Raw genomic sequence first — 19,778 nt, forward strand, 5'->3', positions numbered from 1 at the left:
CTTATTCAAATTCATAGCAGCTATATATAGATTGCTTCACTCTTCATTCCATAATCTTTTTACATTCCTACAATCGGAACTGAGCTTAACTCCGTCCTAAATTTTCAGTTTCAGACAAACAATTACATAGGAAAAAACATTAAAATTTGCGTAAGAATTTTGTGAATGGAAGGGAAGAGTAGAGTGGCGTGCGATTTTTGCAGTGATCAGGTGGCGGTGCTCTACTGCCGGGCGGATTTAGCTAAGCTGTGTTTGTCATGTGACCACCACGTGCACTCGGCCAACGACCTCTCCAAGAAGCACCTCCGCCAGCAGATCTGTGATAACTGCGGCTCCGAGCCGGTCTGCACCCACTGTGCCACGGACAACCTCGTACTGTGCCAGGACTGTGACTGGGATGCCCATGGAAGCTGTGTAGTGTCCGCCGCCCATGATCGCAGCCCAATTCAGCCCTTCTCCGGCTGCCTGTCGGCTCTTGACCTGGCGGCGGCGTGGGGACTGGAAATTGAAGATAGAAAACTAACTCATCAACTGAGTTCATCAGATAATTATGGGTTGGACACTGGGCTGTTAGAGTCGTGGATTTGTAAAGACGGGGATGTACCCAGTTCGATGATGCTGCAGGAGCTGATGGTGCCTAATGACAATTCTGTATTTTACTCTAATTATTCTGGGGATGGTTTGGTTACAAAGAAGAGGATCCCAACCTGCGGGAAGCAGAAGCAGGTGATTTTGAAGCAGTTAAAGGAATTGTGTAAAAGGGGGTTGTCTGATGACTGCGGCGGAAGTGGCGGTGGCGGTGGTAGGGAGGAGGCGGTGCCTGGGACGCCGAGCGGAAGTGAGAGTTGTGGGTGGCATCATGGGAATGTGAGTTGGCAGCAAAATAGGGATTTTACTTCATTGCTAAAAATGCAGACTGCACCAGAGGATCCAAAAGAGAATTATAGAATGATGGAAGGAAGCATGTGGAATGCTGGCACATCTTCTGATCATGGCGCGCAGGTTTTGTTCTAAAGAATTAGGTTAAATTGTGAATTGGTTTTGCATATGATATTTTGATATGATTTTATGTTTTCTTGAATAATTTGTTACTGCTTTTGGACAAATTTGATCAATGCTTACTATTGGGATGTTATGTATATAAATTGAATAGAAATGATGTCCTGCCCATGGTCGGCACGAGTTATAATGCCGATGTCAGCATATCAAACCCTTTTTCTATTGAAAAGTGATAAAATACCACTCGATTGCCACGTTAGCGGTAGACAATTGTTATTGGACAGGAGTTCAACTCTGATAAATTGGTTTTGAGCCGTTGAAGACGAAATGATGCTAACGGATCGAATGATTTGATGAAGTTAACTTTCTTGGTTCGAAGCATGTTATTATACTATTGATGATAGGCATAATGTTTGTGCAAGTAAATAAGTTTTTGCAGGACATATCTAGTATCTTTTATCTAGACGACGAATTCTTAAATCATGTTCAGATATTAGTAAAATATTTTTTCTCCGATGAAGATTTTGATATGTTCCAGCACTTCTCATACTTTTTTCATTAACTTTTTGAGGGGTGCATATTGCCTAATTTTTGTTAGGATTTTATGATAGTAGTTGATCGATTAATGGCTTAATTCTGCTTCAGATTGATGAAATTAAATAAATTTCTATATTCTATCCTTCCCCAAGAAATTGAACTAGATTCATGTATTTGGATGTACAGATGTGGGATTTTAATTTGGGAAAATTGAGGGTAGAAGAATATATTGCAAGTGACATGGAATGTATGGTGAAAAATTATGGCCAACCGCTTAAACAAGAGGTATGATTTCTTTTAATGCTAGAAGTTCTTTTGTGTAATGCTTCTTCACAGTTCATATCAGTAACAATTTAGTAGATGAAACAGATGCACTCTTTCTCTATGTGAAGACAAAATGAACTTTATGGTCGCATTGCAGTCTAGTTTGATAAGAAAAAGTCTATTTTGATGGCCAAATAATTCATGAATTTTCATGCAAGTTGTAAAAAGTTGGAGCTGAACCAAGATACTAATTTTTTGTGTCCTTTTCAATTGACTGCCCATAATTCTTGAATTATTTTTCCTTACGTCAACTTGACAACTTCTCTTGTTCAAGTTTCATTTTTTATTATTATTAATTTTTTGGAAAAGGTTTCATTTTATATTGAGGAAATTAATGTGGTGGTCCCCAGCTTATGGTAATGTAGCATTTGGGGTCCTCACCCTTTGATTTTTTTCTTTTTCTCGTGGTACCTAACTTTGAAGCATGTAGCACTTGGGTCCCAGTAGACAGTTCATCCATTTGGCCAAAATGTAAAGAAACCGTCCAATAAGGATCCAAATGGTCCCTGGTGAATGGCCTGTGGTCAGAATAGGTAGGCTAATTTTTTCCCTTAAAACCGTACTTGAGAGTTTCCTAACTCACACGGCTCATAAATCATTTGCTACCAGAACTTGAAAATTTGGTAACCACTAGAAATAAAGGTTGGCGTTTTAATTGTCACATTACTAACCTTCGGTTAACTTTCACCTCAATTAATCTTTCATCATGATAATAAAATTATCAAAAATGTCCAATGATGTCAATGTTTATTATTAACAACTTATTTTGTTCATATTTTCATTCAAAAAGAAATTTTATATTCCTATTAAAATAGTCTGAAAAAGAAAAAGTTTTTCGGGTTGATGATATCACTTCAAATTTGGCAAGAAAGAATCTTTCAAAAACCTTGTTTAGTTCAACTTGATGATTCTTTCGTTGTCCAAAAATTTGTTATATGCTGACAATCCATTTTGTTTCCTATATTGCACTCTTTTTATTTTGTGGCGTACGATACAACTTTAAACCTGAAAACTATAACATACTTCATTAAAAATGTAGAACCAGACATTAGGTCGGGGGCCTGCAACATCCGAGAGCAGCAATTTACCAGCATCAAGGCCATCATCTTGTTCTGGATATACTAAACCGAAATCCTATGTTGCGTCAGAGGACATCCATTTTATGGACCACTCTATTTTGGTGAAAAATGATAATGCCACTGCTGCAATAACTAAGGCTGATATGGAGCTTTTGGCCAAGAACAGAGGGAAAGCTATGCAACGTTACAAAGAAAAGAAGAAAACTCGAAGGTACCTATTCCCTCTCATTTTCCTTTCCAACACTTTTCATTTTACGGATGTTATTTTTTTCAATGAATTCGGAGTGTGCCTTTCTGATATGATACATATTTTAAATAGATATGATAAGCACATCCGGTACGAATCAAGAAAAGCAAGAGCTGATACTAGGACTCGAGTAAAGGGTCGGTTTGTCAAGGCCAGTGAAGCACCAAATGTATAATGAGTTGTGAACGGAATGAACATCTATGTTCGTATGTGTATATATCTTACATCACTTTATTTGCAAAATTTTGTGTAGCCACTATGCTTACGCGACTTTTATGTTATCTGATGATTTTATCATATCAATGGACGGGAAGTTGGTCCATAACATTTCTGTTTTCGTGTATTAAATTGATTTGAGCCCTCAATGATTTTTGGAATATGGCTTATCCCAGTTTGGTCACTCCCAATCCAGACAATGGTAGTTTGATAATATTTTTGTAATAGCGTAAAGAATTTTGTCTGCGATTGCTGTGATTTTGAAGGACAAAATGTGAAGTTAGTTGCTTGTCCATGTTGAGTTTGAAAGTGAGTTTTTTAATGAAAGTCAGTCTCTTTAGAGCTTTTCAGGGATTTAGTGTGAGGAATCTTGTGAAATACACTTTGATCATGTGAGTGCTTTTAAAGCTATGTAATGAAAGTCTCACCGCTGGGTATGGACTCCATTCACCACCCATATTTCCTAGCTCTTTTATCTGCTTAACCTTATATTTACTATTCTCATGATTCTTGAAACAAGAACCAAGCCATGAGGGACTTGTCCATTTTTCTCCTAAAGATTTCTCTGGCTGCTAAAATGAGGAAAGGCTTCAGAAACTTCTGCAATGGTGATGCCTCGACTGCAACGCTCGACCAGCAAAAACTTGATCCATACAACTTGGAGAGCAATACTCAGGGGGAAAGACACGCCACCTTAGAGGAGATGATAAAGCAGTTAGATTTGGAAGAGAAAATGGCTAGAAGAGAAAAACTTGATGATGATGATGATGATGATAGGGTAATTCCACATCGGATGTCGTGTGTTAATAGTTCTGATATTCTGCGGACTGCAAGGAACGCATTAAATCAGTACCCTCGGTTTTCTCTTGATGGAAAAGATTCTATGTATCGTTCTTCATTTCAAAACCTGGCTTCTGCATCAAGAAAGTCAATATCCCGGAACCATGGTTCTAACATAGAAGCAGAGAGAACTCGACGTTTGCCTTCTAAGTTGGCAGGGGAACGTGTCATTTGGTGCAAGCCCGGGGCAGTGGCTAAACTTATGGGTTTGGAGGCCATGCCAATACCAGTAAAAAGGCAAAATATCAGGAGAAAAACTGAAAGGCATGAAAATTTTGGCAATGACTTGAGGAGAGAAATTAAGGGTTCCTGCTCAAGAACTGGATATTGTTTTATGAAGCCTGTAGCAGTGGAACTTCCAAATGGCGAATTAGGCTGGCCAATTCAACGTTTTCTCTAGAATAATACATGGTTTCGGAGATGATTATTTTAAATTGTTTAAAAAGAGATTCTATCCAGATGACAATGATGCTGCTTAACTTGAAGTTAATGATTGTTACCTGCAAACTATTACCATATAAATTCTACCCTTTCAAATTATCAGTAAAAAAGTGAATTCCATTCATTGCAGTTAAATAAAAACGCTACTGGGATCTCTTCTTAGTGGCTTTCGACCTAGACTGTTTTTACTCTTATTGAAGTGCATAAAAGTATCGATGTTGGTTAATTTTTCTGCTTTTTCTTCATTAGTTGGAGTTTATGTCGTATATTCTCTCCTAAATTTGTACTTTTGTGTTTATTTTTCCAGTAATAATACATACTCCACTTCACGTGTGCCTGCCCTTGCTTGGAAATTAGGGGTCTTATAGACTGTTTGGAGAGGCTATGATATTCAGTTCAGGATAGGATTGATTAGTCATTGTTTTTCCATAGTTTATGTATTTACTCTTTTTAGTCAAATTACCTCACATTTTAAATGCTATCTACTTTGAAAACTTTGGAGTTCAGCCTACATTTTTACTTATCTTAATTTAATATGCAACTGGCATGAACATCTAGAAACTGTCTTAAGGTCAGCAGCTTCCAATGTAAATTCTACATCATATTGATTAAAAAAATCCAATGCGATCAGATCTTAAGGTCTCTTGTAGCCATTAACTACCAGCATAAATCTACATTCTGCTAGCAAAGATGAGCAAATCAAAGATTGTACAAACCCGCACCATACTTCTCGTAAAGCTTGTGAAAGTACTGCAAATGAGGTCCTTTCTCATTTTCCTCATCATTGCCATTGCCGTTGCCACTGTGGAAAGCAACTCTGAAGGTAGTGATAAAGATTTGTGTCAAAAGTCAGAATCTTTTTCATTTTCAAATCGTGTATAAATCTTTGTTCTTGTGCAGTGGATGCTCTTCATTCCTGGAGGTCTAAACTGACAGATCCGAATAATGTCCTCCAAAGCTGGGATCCGACACTGGAAAATCCCTGCACCTGGTTACATATCACCTGCAATTCAATTAATAGTGTTACAAGAGTGCAAGTATCTATCTCTCCACCTCAAATTCAAAATAATTTTCTTAATCTGCATGACTTGGTTTTATAGTTTTTTGAAAATGCAATTTTGATTTATTGAAGGGACCTTGGCAACGCGGGACTAGAAGGACCTCTCGTGTCTGAGCTTGGAATCTTAGCTAATCTTCAATACTTGTAAGCTCGATGAACCTTCATCCATTAGTGCGTACCAAGTATGGTGCAGTCAATGTATGTTCGTTATTGTGCTCTTTGACAGGCAAGTCCAACGCAATAAGATTGGTGGAAAAATACCGAGAGCTTTAGGAAATTTGACAAAACTGGTGAGCTTGGGTCTAGATCAGAATCGGCTAAGCGGATCGATCCCAGAAACTGTAGGCAACTTACGATTATTAAGATTCTTGTAAGCTAATTATCTCCATATTCCATACTGCAGAAGCCTGAATTTTTGTGCAATTTTACAGATATTTTATTGATATGATTACAGGAGTTTAAACAGTAACAAATTAACTGGGAGAATACCAAATAGTGTCATTGAACTGATCCATTTTGGTCATTTGCAGATCATGTAAATTACCGTCCATTCACCAATTTATGATCCTTGATTATTTAATTAAATTCTTTAACAAAATTTTATTTACTTTATCCCTGAAGAATTGTTCTGAATGTGCCATCAGGAATGTCTCGGACAATCACTTGGCTGGTACTGTTCATCACACAAATAAAGCAGGTAGGTGATACTAATTAGGATCGGACGGGACGGGACATGATAGCTTTAAACTATTTACGAAGAAAAACACGTTAATTTTGTTCGTAATAATGTTTGGTGTAGTTTAATACTACATGTCAAACGTGCCTATCGTGTGTGGGTTCTAATGACAATTAAATTTGTTGTGTTTATTGAAGGATTTGCTACTACTACCATAATTCAAGATGCAAAAGCCTAGAAGAACATGATGCTGAGCTGAGCTGAGCTACTAGATATTATCCATTCTCATACTGTAATAAATTGCCATGATATTTGTGGTGAAATTTTAAAGATTTGCAATAACATTGACCTAAGCTGGTGTATTACGTATCATGTACTCTGCCTTATCTATCGATCAATAAAGTATTTTTGTGACTTATTTAGTCTCCAAAGTTATATAATGTTAGATAACTGGTGACTCCATTAACTTGATAATACCATATCCAATGTGATAGCTGTTAAACATTTATTTGAACTAACGACCTCTAAAACAATCGATTCCTTCTAATTGACCTCCTATTTTAGCATTTTTACTACTTGTTGGACTCGGAGGAATTGTAATGAATGAGATTAATGACACAATATGAAGAAATAAAGATCACAACAAAAACAAAATTAAAAGTAAAGAAGAACAAAGAGAGTTAATCACAAAAGAACGATATATATTAACCGACAATATAAAGAGAAATTACAGACACAGCATAATGTTTAAACAAAATTGACAGAGGAACTTTGTATTTATAGGTCACGTTCCAAACCCTAGAAGAATTCTAAAAGGTAAGAAAATCTGTTGAAATTAGGTTACAATTGCGCATTGAACTTTGACTGAAAGAGGATTTCCTTTTCTTATTTAACTTAGATATAATCTTCCTTTTCATGTGAAAATCAATTACGCAATCTCACAATACTTCTAACCATATTTGAGTCATAAAACCTAACAATCTCTCTATCTGCCCCTCCGTCGACCATCATGAGATACAAGAGCTTTCTCATCCTTTGATATAGTTCCAACCAAATGTTTCAACTTCTTCTTTGAGTGCAAAGCATTATAAACATCGACTATAGTCAAAGTATTCCAATTATACAAAATGGTGTTCCGAAACGACGCATAAGAGTCAGGCAGCGAACACAACAGGATGAAGGTCAGATCATCTTTATCGTACTTAACTTCCAACGTTTCCAGATTTGCAACTATTTTATTGAACATGGTAATATGGTCTTCCAGTAACCCTCATTCCGCTATGCGATGGGAATACAACTTTTGCTTTAAAGTTAGTTTGCTCATAAGACTTTCAGTCATACATAACTGCTCTAGTCTCAACTACAAAGTAGCCGTTGTTTTCTCCTTCAAGATAACTTACAGAATATTGTTGGATAAATGAAGATTGATATACGATAAAATTTTTCAATCTTTTTGTTGTTTCTCCTCCGTTGTCCAATCAGCAGGCATATTCTCAAAATCGAGCATAGCATCGTCCAAATCCAACTGCGCCAAAATAGCCCTCATCTTTACTTGCTACAAAGAAAATATTGTATTGCGATCTAACAGTGGGGTGTTATATTTCATGGTAGCCATATATAAAAAATCTCGACCAATTCACAAAAGAAGAATCAAGCTCTGATACTACTTGTTGGACTCGGAGGGATTTAATGAATGAGATTAATGACACGATATGATATAATAAAGATCACAATAAGAAACAAGATTAAAAATAAAGAAGACCAAAGAGAGTTAATTGTAGAGGAATGATGTATATTAATTGACAATATGGAGAGAAATTACAGTTACATCAATAATGCTTAAACAAATCTGATAGAGGATCCTTTTATTTATAGGCCACATTCCAAATCCTAAAAGAGTTCTAAAAAGTAAGAAAATTTGTTAAAATTAGGTTACAATTGCGCATAGAACTTCAACCGAAAAATGATTTCATTTTCTTATTCAACTTGGATACAATCTTCATTTCTAAGTAAAAATCAAATACGCAATCTCACAAGATTCATAGCCATATTTGAGTCACAAAACCTAACATTACCTTCCTAGACTATTTATTAATGATGAAAAAATAGGATTTTGATTTTAACGAATGATTTGTGATCTTAAGAATTGTATTTTATTTTGAAGATATGTGATTTCACAATACTTAGATGGAAAAAAAATGATTATCAATGTCCATGTCAAGGTATAACGAGTTGATATCGGATTTGGAATGAGTTGTGCTAAAGTATTGATCAATTATGTATTGTTCAAGAAATATTTTCTTTCGATTTAATTCTTCGCAAGTGTACGATTCGTTAACAAGTAATAAAGTGAAATTTAGAGTTCTGAATATAGTCACACAGAGATTGAGTAGCCTAATTTTATTTATCTTGACCTTACCCGAAACAAGAATGTCAAAAGTGATTTTTTTTAGCTTAACTCAATCCTAACCTTAACTAGGTATGCAAATGTGTACGACTTGAATGAATTAAAATGCAAATTGACACTTAGATGAACTAAAGATGCAAATTGAATGTTTGAAATACAAATTAATGAATTCAATGAATGTATAACGCATTAGGATTACGAATCCCCAAACAGTGCTCAATTTAACCCTAATTTTATAATTTTGACAACACGTTGAAATTATGAGGAATTAATGCTCTTGAATCTATCCAACAGTCTCTCTCGAGTAAAGTTGAACCTACTCTCATACACCACCAGTTTATATCTCTATGATGGGTGTAAATATACAAGAATGTATGTAGTTTTGTGAGCACTTAAAGATTCACACAGAGCATAGCTGTATATCTCTATTCTCTATCGGACTCTATGATGATTTATACTTTGTCGAACCTATTTTCCTTCTCTCGAATGCAAGAAATAAGTCACCAAAACTCACACAATTACGGGCACTTAATTGCAGAAGAAATTAAATGCATATAAATCATTCAAAATAATCAAACGTGTTTTAATGTCAAAAATATGAAGCAAGGAATTAAGAATCACATTATAAGATTCATCGATCTCCTAGCACAAAAATTTCTAGCCTAGCATGGAAAACATAAAGGAAAACACGAATTCTTGAAGATAAAATATCACTAGATTATAGATACGCGTGAAATCTTGATAATTTTCGTGAAATCCTTCATTAATCTCCCTCAAATTCGTTTCCAAGATGTGTTTTGTTCTCCTTCAATGCGTTCCCTCCCAAAATATGATGGCTCTAGGTTTGTATATTGCGTCCCAATCGAGTTCTAAAAGAGTTATATCAAAAATAGGAAATTGTAGGATCGGTCCCAGATTTTGGTCTATACGACCGCATAGTACAAATCTATGCGACCTCATAGTTATGCCAAAATGCCCACTTGAAGTCTTTGAATACTACAATGCGACCGCATATATTTTGAACTATGTGACCGCATAGTTCAAACACTTTTTTCGCTAGACAGTTTTTAGTATTTTGGTCATAACTTTTTCGCTCGATTTTCGATTGAAGTGATTCAAAGTGCATTAGAAATATAACTCAAAGATATACAATTTTGATAGAAATAGGCTTTCTCAAATTCAGATGTTTATTATGCCAAAAATGAGTCTCAAGTAGAGACTAAAAATCTCGAGCATAGCTTTGTCGTCTGAAAGTTGATACGTGATAATACTTCGACCATATTTCACCTCTTTAACTCCTTTTCTCATCCAATTGACCTCTAACACTCTTGAATCTTCATTCCATCGCCCGTCTCATCTATGGACTTGGTCCCTGAACTTTCATTTTTTATTTTTTTTCATTTTTGCCATTTTTCGCATCTTTTCTCTTGAGTTCCATTATATCTATCAATATGACCCTATAACATGAAATTGCATAGAATTAAGTCATTATCAATCAATTTTATCAATAATTAGTCATATTTTGTGAATCGAATAAGTGTGTAAAAACGTACTTATCATGTAACATTATTAATGACTAAACACTTTGTGATCAATTTGAAGTTTTATGTAAACGTCAGTGACCATTTGTAAAATCAACTCAATTGAACGTTGAAAGGTAAATGGTCAATGCTGACTTGGGTTGATAAGTGAAGAAAGAAAAATTAAGTGATTAAAGTCCACTCATTGCGGAAAGCTTTTTGCCATTGAATAAAAGAGGATAGTGGGGCTTATTCTTTTGAATCATTGCACCATTTTTTTTTCTTTGCTCGTTTTGTATCATCATTGTTAAAAAGCAAAGAGAAGACGAAGAAACATTTAAGCTGAATTGGTCAAACCGCTTCTTTTGAGAAAATGTCAGTTCAAATCACGCACATTTCTAATGTTTACCCCATCTATTTTGAGTATTGTTGTAGCATATTGTCCGATAATCAACACCAGAACATCTTATTAGAGAAAGAGATGTAAGTTCGTGTTTGAACCATATTTTTTAAATAAAATAATTTTGTACTTAAAATTAAAAAAAATTTCAAACTTTTTAACCGTGTATTCTCTAAGCAATCACTATTACAAAATTTATTTTTCCAAAAAATGGGGCTCAGACAAATCCAAAGTTGTGTGATTAACATCCAGTTTGGTGACCATTATCTAACCAAAATGAGTTTTATAATAGTAAATTTTTAGAGAGCGAGTGGTCAAAATGTAAGAATTTTTGAAATATATGTGCAAAGTATTTTATTGTGAGAATGTATAATTGAAAATGAATTTGAAAAAAGAAATTTGAAATAATAAAAATCAAACAGGAGCTAATACAATTCGATCTTGAAGTTTTTAATCCAACAAGTTTTTACTTAAGATGTGGTGGACATTGTTCAGCATGCCTATATTACATGAGCTGACACAATTCTAGCATATTTTTATTTTGTGATAATTTTGTGTGTGTGTGTATATATATATATTTTTATTTTATTTTATTTTATTTTATTTTATTTCAAAAGCAGTACATTGCTACGGTGGATCAAAGCTCTATAGTCAGCTTTAGCAAAGCTCAACTCTAGAGGCAACTCGATCGACAATATGGACATTTTTCTAGTTTACCTCAATCATGGGCACGAATCTAAAACAGTGGATAGAAATGGAGGCTAGCTTACCTTAATGGAGTTCAACCCTCCAACATGCTATCCAATGATCAAGTTTAGTTGGACCATTTTTCGGGTTCAGAATTCTATAAATTTTTTAACAATTGCGCTACAATGACGGAATTTTTTTGACAGAGGAGGTGACCGACTCTCACAATGATGACACACATTTTTTTTGGGGGGACTTTGTTATTCATATGCGACCCACGGCATGTAAGAGCATGTCAACCATTCGGGCAAAACAGCAAAATTCAATTTTTATAGCATTTCCTAAATTCATTCAAGTACAATATAGTAAAGTTTTGAAATTTTCTAATATCATTTAGACACTCAAATGGACACTTAAAAACATGCCAAAAGCCGTTTCGAAATATATTGAACACAACACACAAAAATGGAGTTACGTTTCCTATAGACCTTCAAATGACTTGATTCTAAAGCCAACGGGCATAGAGCTTCTCATTCAAACATATACAGCATTCAGATAGGGGTGATAGATGGAAAATCAGACAGAAAACTGAAATTTATATTTTTTGTTTTTAGATGTTCTAATCTATATACCTAATCATATTTTCATGTTAAAACTTATGCTAACATGCCATACTAGTATAATTTAATAAACATCAACTCATATCACACCCTAATGAAATACGAGTTTAAATTCAAATAACCTTTTAAATTATTATCTTAGTCTTAACGTTAAAACATATGAAAATAAATTTTACACACGAGAACCTTGGTCTTTGATTTGATTCATCTCCCATTAACTTCTCTACAATCAATGTCATCTTCATCCATCCACGATCCCTTCTCATTCTGAATTTTCTTATGATGTAGGAGTGAGCATAGAACCTTGAAAGATATCATTGGCATATTTCTCTTTGAACAAATATACATATACAAGTGTAAAACTTATAAAATTCATACTATAGGCATTACGTGTAATTGGATTACTGATGAAATCCTTGATTTCGAAAAATTCCTAAGGATCGTAAAAACTGGTGATGACAATAAAATTTTAACATTTACAGTTCATAGCTTGCAATCATATTTATACACATAGAATGTACATAGACATTCATAGGGAAAAATAACTTGCACCACCTACCGTGATTCTTGATATGAAAATGAAAAATAATTTGCCTTGAATAACCATACTTGTAGTAATACTTCTTGCAAATAATTTAAAACTAAACAAAGTTGAAAGGAAGAAAAGTGAAATTCAGATTTAAGAAGTGGGGTAAAAAAATGACTTTCTTCTTTCTTGTAATTGTCAATTAAATGTATTTTATTGATTTAATTTTCAATTTAAAAAATATTGTTCTTTTTCATAAAGTTGGGTTTTTGGAAAGTATGAATTGCTTAGAAAATAAAAATCTACTACTTCATGAAGAAAATTTTTTCCACGTTTTTGAAGAAAGTATGGTCATGTGATCAACTTTTAGAAAATATTTTTCATACAAAAAAAAAAAAATAATAATAAAATCAATCAAACACCTCAAAAGTAAGAACTTGAGTGAAAAAATATATTTTTCACAGAAAATAAAATCTATCAAACTCACCCTTAGTGAAATATTAAATAGAAGAGTTATGTAATCATAAACTAAATTGAGTTTTTAGGTGAGAATTTGAAGAGTTTTAAGCCAAAAAATAATTCTTATAAAAAAAATCTACATGGTAATTTGAACTTGGGTTGAGATTTGACCATTGTGCTACAACCCAATTACTTGGTTTTTTTGGATTAAAATTTATTTGAACTTAAATGGTAAATCATTTTGCTTTAGCCAATGGACTTTTCTTTTCTTGTGTAGATAGCATGCTTTCAAGGCTTGTTTCCTAAGTAGGCTAAACCAATCAAACCACACAATAGATTTTGAATCTTTACACACCTTGTGGCAAATGTACATGTCCAATCGAGATACGTATAGAATGTAATATTAAATATTGTGAAAACAAAATATTTTTGTGAAAGTAATTATCTTCTTTGACCAAAAACTGCTTATTCTTTTCATTCAAGTAATTATCTTCTTTGACCAAAAACTAAGGAAATAAAATTAAGATGCATTATGATTTATTCTTTTGAAGCATTTGGTGGGCTCTGTTAACCAGTCATTTGTAGGGGCCATTGTGAGGGAGCCAGTACTTTATTTATTTATTTAAAAAATAATTTAAGATTCTAAGTTACTTTGTCACTCTTTTTTGTAAGTTTGAAGGTATTGCCTTGTGTCCTGTCTTTTCGCACCTTCCTTTCATATAAATAAACAAGGTCGGGCCATGAATTTATATGCTTTTTGCACCTGCTGCTTCCTTATTAGTTATGGAAAATTTCAAGTCCATTATTTTCAAAACTTTAATATCGAATTTGCACAGACAGTATACACGTCTATAATGCGAAGAATTCTTTTTATTTCAACATATATTATGACCTGAAAAAACTTTTTAAGACAAAACAAGTCTTCCCTTGTATTAACAAATGATAAACTGAAGTGTTTCCCACACTTTTTCATTCATCATTGATTATCTATACCACAATTTCATAACACTTTTTCCAAACAACTAGCATTTGTTAAAACTTTAAACTATACAGATGAGATAACGTCTTGAAATTCAATCTGCATTAATAACAATAACAAACTCAGTTAAGCAATCTTTAAACGTAGGGTTAAGATTTGACGATGATAAGATTTGTTATTATTATTGGATCTGGCCATTTTTGAAAAAATCTCAACCAATCCTCAGAAAAAGAACCAAGCTTTGATACCACTTGTTGGACGCAGAAGGATTGTAGTGAATGGAATTAATGACGTGATATAAAGTAATGAAGATCGCAACAAGAAACGAGATTTAAAAGTAAAGAAATTAACAAAGAGAGTTAATTGCAAAAGCACGACGTTTTATTAATCGGCAATATGGAGAGAAATAAAAAAAACTCAGAAATTCTTGTTTAAACAAAACTGAAATAGAATGCCACTATTTATAGGTACATGTCATAGCATAAAATGGAAATAATGGGAAATATCGAAATAATATATTTCCATAAAAATCACATGAAATATAAGGAAACAATTTATCTCAAAAAAAAAAAAAAATCCACCCTAATTTAGGTCACAAACCCAACAATCTCCACTTTGACTCAAATTCTGGTGCAATAAATGAAACTTTAAGATTTCAAATCCATCGGCATCGAAATAGCCAATCTCCTCAACATAGTAACAAAAACTTTCCAAACCAAACCAAACCATCGTCCTCTGCAAAGCGTCCACAAACGACACTTGAACCCAAATCTTAGGTTCTCAAAATTCCACCGAGAAATTACTGTTGATCAAACAAGGTTAAAGTACACCCTCAAACAGAAATCATACCACATGTTGGATCAGAAGGCGAATTGCTAGAATTGTCGCCTTCAACGTCCCCGAAAACATCCCAAACATTATTGACACCACGATACCTATGCTCCATAAGTCTAACCCTAACAAATGAACACAATATATCCGCTGAAATTGGTGGCAAATAGGAATCCACTAATGCTCTCCCTAGCAGTATTCTTAACCAACTCAGAGTTCCCCACGAGAGGTACTGTACCAAATTGTATATCCATTATGGTACTGAACTTGTCTCGATGTCTCTTAACTGATTTTGCACTTGTCTGCAAGATGTATAACTAAGACTTCTTCCGTCCCTCCAATACAATCAGACACTCGTTCGGACATTCAAAACTCTACCTCCACAGAGAATTTATACCCTTTTGCATCTAGAGTACTAAGTGAGATGAGATTCCTTTTTAGGTCTGAAAGATGTCGAACCTGATCAATTATTTTGACTGTCACATCCAGCAACCTTAGTCTGACTCGATCGATTCTAGCAATACAGAAAGACTCGTTCCCTATCACAACTTTACCTTGATGAACATCCTCATATGTCTAAAATAAATTTCGATTGGAACACATATGATGCGAACATGCTAATCAAGAATCCACTTCTTGTCAGGCTTAGATTCCATGTCAGATACCACGGTCAACATCACTTCTTCGTCATTTGAAAAATCCTCAACTGTATTTGTTTCGTCTGAAGTCAAAGGTTGCGCTCTACGATTTGCAGCTAAATCACCTTTAGCTGCAACTTATCACAATCATTTCTAATGTGTCCCTTATGTCTGCAGTAGAACCAAAACAAATTGTTGTTATTCTTCATTCTGTCCCTCCGTCAACCACCATGAGATAAAGAGCTTCCTCACCCTCGATGTAGCTCCAACCAAATGCTTTAACTCCTCGTTTGAGTGCAAAATATCATAGCTATCGTCTATAGTTAAAGTATCCCGACTATACAAAATGGTGTCTTGAAATGATGCATAAGAGCCAGACAGTGAATATAATAGGATCAAGGCAAGATCCTCTTCATCGTACTTAACCTCCAACATTTCCGAATTTGTAACAATTTCCTTGAACATGACAAGATAGTCTTCCAACGACCCTCCTTCTGCCATACTATAGGAATACAGCTTCTGCTTTAAAACCAGTTTACTGGTAAGACTTTTGGTCACATATAACTGTTTCAGTTTCAACCACAAAGCAGCTGTTGTTTTCTCCTTCAAGACATCCTGCATAATACTGTTGGATAGATGAAGATGAATCAACGATAAAGCCTTCTGACCCCTCCGTTGTTTCTCCTCCATTTCCAATTAGCTGGCATCTTCTCAAAATCCAACACCACATCATCCAAATTCAATTGCCCCCAAAATAGCTCTCGTCTTTTCTTGATCCAATTGTGGAATATCATACTACAAAGCAGATATCTCTGAAAAAACTCAACCAATCCTGAGAAGAAAAACCAAGCTTTGATACCACTTGTTGGACCCGGAAGAATTGTAATGAATCAGATTAATGATGCGATATGAAGTAATGAAGATCTCAATGAAGATTTAAAAGTAAAGAAATTAACAAAGAAAATTAATCGCAGAAGCACGACGTTTTATTATTCGACAATATGTAGAGAAATATAAGAACTCGACAATTATTGCATGAACAAAATTGAAAGAGAAGACCATTATTTATAGGTATATGGAATAGTATAAAGATGTAAATAATATGGAATAAAGAAATAACATATTTTCATAAAAATCACGTGAAATATAAGGAAAAAAAAATTTTCACATGAAAATAAGGAAATAATTTATTTCCAAAAAAATCCACCCTAATTTGGATCACAAACCCAACAATTATGTCCCCTCAAGATTAGGTAGAGACCGGAGTTGAATCTTGAATTTGACTTCAAAACACATGAGCAAAACGTAAAGCACCGTTTTGAACTTGATCCAGAATGAAATGATAAATGGCAACATGCTTCATTCTTGAATGGAAGATCGAGGGGTTGGAACATTATTGATTGGCACCATTGTTATCACAATAAGTCATAGGACATGAGGGTATTGCCAATATCAGATAAAAGATAGGAATCCCAATTGAGTTTGACAACGGTATTGGCAATAGCACGATATTTAGTCTTAGTTGAGGATTGGATGATAATTCTGTACTTTTTAGAACTCCACGATACTGGATTCCAATCAAGATAAATGACATAGGCACCTGTGCAGAAAAAAATCATCTTCGTCGCCAACCCATTCGCATGAAAGAAGGCAAGTAAACTAAGAAAGAAATCACGGTATAGCTGCAACCCATCATGAAGAGTGCCAAACAAGTATTGTAAGAGTTGCTTCACACATGTCTAATGGTCAATGGTTAGGTGATACATATATTGTGACTTGTGAGAGTTTATTGATAGCAAAAGCAATGACGGGTTGTGTGATTAAGATATATTGAAGACTTTCAACTATAGTATGATACTCATAAAAATCTGAAAAGGAAGAGCCTAAGGTCAGCGTAAGAGGTGGACTAGTTGGAAAAAGGAGTGAGAACTAGGTTTGCGTCTTGCATGTGGGTTTGGGCGAGAATGTCACGGATGTAGTGTCGTTGAGATAGGGGCAGATCCATCACCTGACGATCGCCCGTGTTGGATCTGTTGAGAAAAAAGGTTAATGAAATTTTTTTGTTATATATATATATATCTTCCTTTTAATTTCTAAAAAGGTAAAAAATAACTAAAATATTAAAGAATAATTGTACTGACATTCAACAACAAGGAATGAACCTCATATGGCAGAGAGGTTACTTTACATGTTAGAGGTATGGGGATCAATTCCATGTACTCCCACTTTTTTGTTTAATTTTTTAATACAGTAAATAATGACTAAACAATTATATATTATTAATTTTTATTTTTGAAGTAATTTCTTTTAAAAATTTATTGACTCAAATTATTACTTCATAATTTATATACTTTTAATATTGGATTTTATCAATTTATTTTATAAAATTTAAATTTGGACAATTTATGCATTCTTTTATTCTTTTAAGAGTTCGAAAAACATTTTTTTTCTTTTGAGATTAAAAATTATTCCAATTCTAAAAGTCATTACTTTTAAAATTTTGCATAACCTTCGCCTAAGCTTGGAGCTTGTTTTTACCATTTAATCATGCTTATGTATAAATTTCATCCTAACTGGCTTAAGTTCGTTAAAAATTTGAAACTTGATCATGCATGTATGATTGCAAAATGTATTTTTTTCTCATTGTTTTGAGTTGTATTTGATTATATTTTTAAATGTGTATGACTTTTATGTTTTAGTGCATTTATACATTGATTGAAAAATTTTAAATATTATTTAATTAAATATTAATAAACAATTTTACTATTGCAGCCATCAAGGGTTAGCAGCCGCCTGCACTGACTCAATATCTTGGATCCGCCATCGGCTACACGCATTTATTAGGAACAACTTCAACACCTAAAAAGTGATTTAGTAAGTCGATAACCTAAGAGAGAACCATTGAGCAAGAACAACCAAAAATTTATTGACCATATCGCATGTAAGGATTAAGCCCTCATCTGGCCCCATTAGATTAATTTTTATTTTTATTTCTCTTATTTTTAACCACACAATCTTTCATAAAATAAAATTACACGTAAATCGAAAACTTTTCTTCTTTTCAACCACCCATTCCCCAAAAAAAATTTAATTCACCCATTAAAATTTGAAATAATAAGGACCAAACGGGGCTAAATCATCAACATAGACGAGGAGATACATAATGTGAGCAGTATCATTAAGAGAGAAGAATCAGCATGGGATTTCTTAAATTCGGGATGAAATAAAAGGTACGAAGCTCATGATAACACTCTCGAGGGGTTTATTTAAGGCCATAAATGGCTTTGTGGAATTTCCATACATAAGATGAATTGTCTGAATCAACAGAACTCGACTAACTGCTATACTAAGAACAATACGATGATAGTTAGATCAATAACATGACTGAATGTTCATGGTAATCAATGCTAGGACGTTGACGTAAGTCCTTGGCTACCAAGCGAGCTTTAAACACGTGAATAGAGCTATCCAATTTATATTTAGTTAGAAAAATCCATTTACAACCAACAAGAATTTGGTTGGAATTAGATGGAACTAACTCCAATGTTCCATTTCGTATTAGAGCATCATACTCTTCAGTTATAGCTCGATGCCAATTGACATCTTTTAGAGCTTGAAAATTGTTTTTGGCCCTATCGTGAGTAGATAAATGAGATTTTATGGGTGGATCAAGAGGAGTAGGTGACGGTTGGGTATTGTTGGGAGAGGATTGAATGAAGGTGGAGGTAAAGCTATCAAGAAGGAGATATTATGGGGAGAATGCTTGGAAAACTATAACTTTAGATGGTGTGAGGAGTGGCCGCAACTTAGATGGCAAGATTACTCAGAGTGGTTGAGAAAACCAAGTGGTGATGGCTTGCGATAGAGGGCAAGGGGCTTGATGCGATAGATAAGTGAAGGGATCACAAACTCGACAAACTTTACATGGCAAGACATGGCGAGCGATAGAGATTTTGGATGTTGAAGGATCAACACCGTAATAAGCACTTTGAGTTAAAGAGTAGCCAAGGAAGGCACAAGTTTAAGAGCGTGATTGAAGCTTGTGAGATCTATATGATCATAGCTAGAGGTAACATAGACAACCAAAAATTTATAGTTTGGCTTAATTAGGAGCAATTTTAAATATTCTTTCATATGGTGAGGAGTGTTGCAATGTCGGTGTTGGCATGTTAAGTAAGAAGCAGTAGCAAAAGTGTGAGACCAATAAGTAGAGAGAAGCTAGGCATGAAATAATAATGCTAAACCGATTTCAACAATGTGAAGGTGTCATCTCTCAACGAGACCATTATGTT

General features: G+C 34.2%; 3 protein-coding genes across 4 annotated transcripts; all 3 read left to right on the top strand.

Moving 5' to 3' along the window:
* Positions 1-3,563, top strand: LOC111373323 (zinc finger protein CONSTANS-LIKE 14-like). The gene is made up of 4 exons (XM_022995835.1): positions 1-1,002; positions 1,723-1,821; positions 2,900-3,150; positions 3,259-3,563. The coding sequence occupies exons 1-4, from the start codon at positions 166-168 to the stop codon at positions 3,359-3,361; spliced, it is 1,290 nt and encodes a 429-aa protein (XP_022851603.1). The 5' UTR covers positions 1-165; the 3' UTR covers positions 3,362-3,563.
* A 131-nt stretch (positions 3,564-3,694) lies between these two features.
* Positions 3,695-5,016, top strand: LOC111373324. Its single transcript, XM_022995836.1, has 2 exons — positions 3,695-3,836; positions 3,923-5,016. The coding sequence occupies exon 2, from the start codon at positions 3,932-3,934 to the stop codon at positions 4,640-4,642; it is 711 nt and encodes a 236-aa protein (XP_022851604.1). The 5' UTR covers positions 3,695-3,836; positions 3,923-3,931; the 3' UTR covers positions 4,643-5,016.
* A 124-nt stretch (positions 5,017-5,140) lies between these two features.
* On the top strand, positions 5,141-6,837 carry LOC111373325 (leucine-rich repeat protein 1-like). 2 transcript variants are annotated; one of them, XM_022995837.1, is made up of 7 exons: positions 5,141-5,506; positions 5,584-5,716; positions 5,816-5,887; positions 5,970-6,113; positions 6,198-6,278; positions 6,388-6,440; positions 6,617-6,837. In XM_022995837.1, exons 1-7 carry the CDS (start codon positions 5,374-5,376, stop codon positions 6,655-6,657), a joined length of 657 nt encoding a protein of 218 aa, XP_022851605.1. In that variant the 5' UTR covers positions 5,141-5,373; the 3' UTR covers positions 6,658-6,837. The 2 variants fall into 2 exon arrangements, with proteins under 2 accessions (XP_022851605.1, XP_022851606.1); XM_022995838.1 differs by lacking the exon at positions 6,198-6,278.
* The last annotated feature ends 12,941 nt before the right edge of the window (positions 6,838-19,778 follow it).

This window comes from Olea europaea, unplaced genomic scaffold (genome assembly GCF_002742605.1).
Source record: "Olea europaea var. sylvestris unplaced genomic scaffold, O_europaea_v1 scaffold1110, whole genome shotgun sequence".
In the NCBI taxonomy this organism is placed as follows: Eukaryota; Viridiplantae; Streptophyta; class Magnoliopsida; order Lamiales; family Oleaceae; genus Olea; species Olea europaea.

Excerpts from the sequence above, each read along its gene's own strand:
- LOC111373323 (XM_022995835.1), top strand. The coding sequence starts at position 166 with ATGGAAGGGAAGAGTAGAGTGGCGTGCGATTTTTGCAGTGATCAGGTG. Across the intron at positions 1,822-2,899 it reads GCCAACCGCTTAAACAAGAG|AACCAGACATTAGGTCGGGG; the intron begins GTATGATTTCTT and ends TTAAAAATGTAG. Across the intron at positions 3,151-3,258 it reads GAAAAGAAGAAAACTCGAAG|ATATGATAAGCACATCCGGT; the intron begins GTACCTATTCCC and ends TATTTTAAATAG.
- LOC111373325 (XM_022995837.1), top strand. The coding sequence starts at position 5,374 with ATGAGCAAATCAAAGATTGTACAAACCCGCACCATACTTCTCGTAAAG. Across the intron at positions 6,114-6,197 it reads TTACGATTATTAAGATTCTT|GAGTTTAAACAGTAACAAAT; the intron begins GTAAGCTAATTA and ends ATATGATTACAG. Across the intron at positions 6,441-6,616 it reads TCATCACACAAATAAAGCAG|GATTTGCTACTACTACCATA; the intron begins GTAGGTGATACT and ends TGTTTATTGAAG.
- LOC111373324 (XM_022995836.1), top strand. The coding sequence starts at position 3,932 with ATGAGGGACTTGTCCATTTTTCTCCTAAAGATTTCTCTGGCTGCTAAA.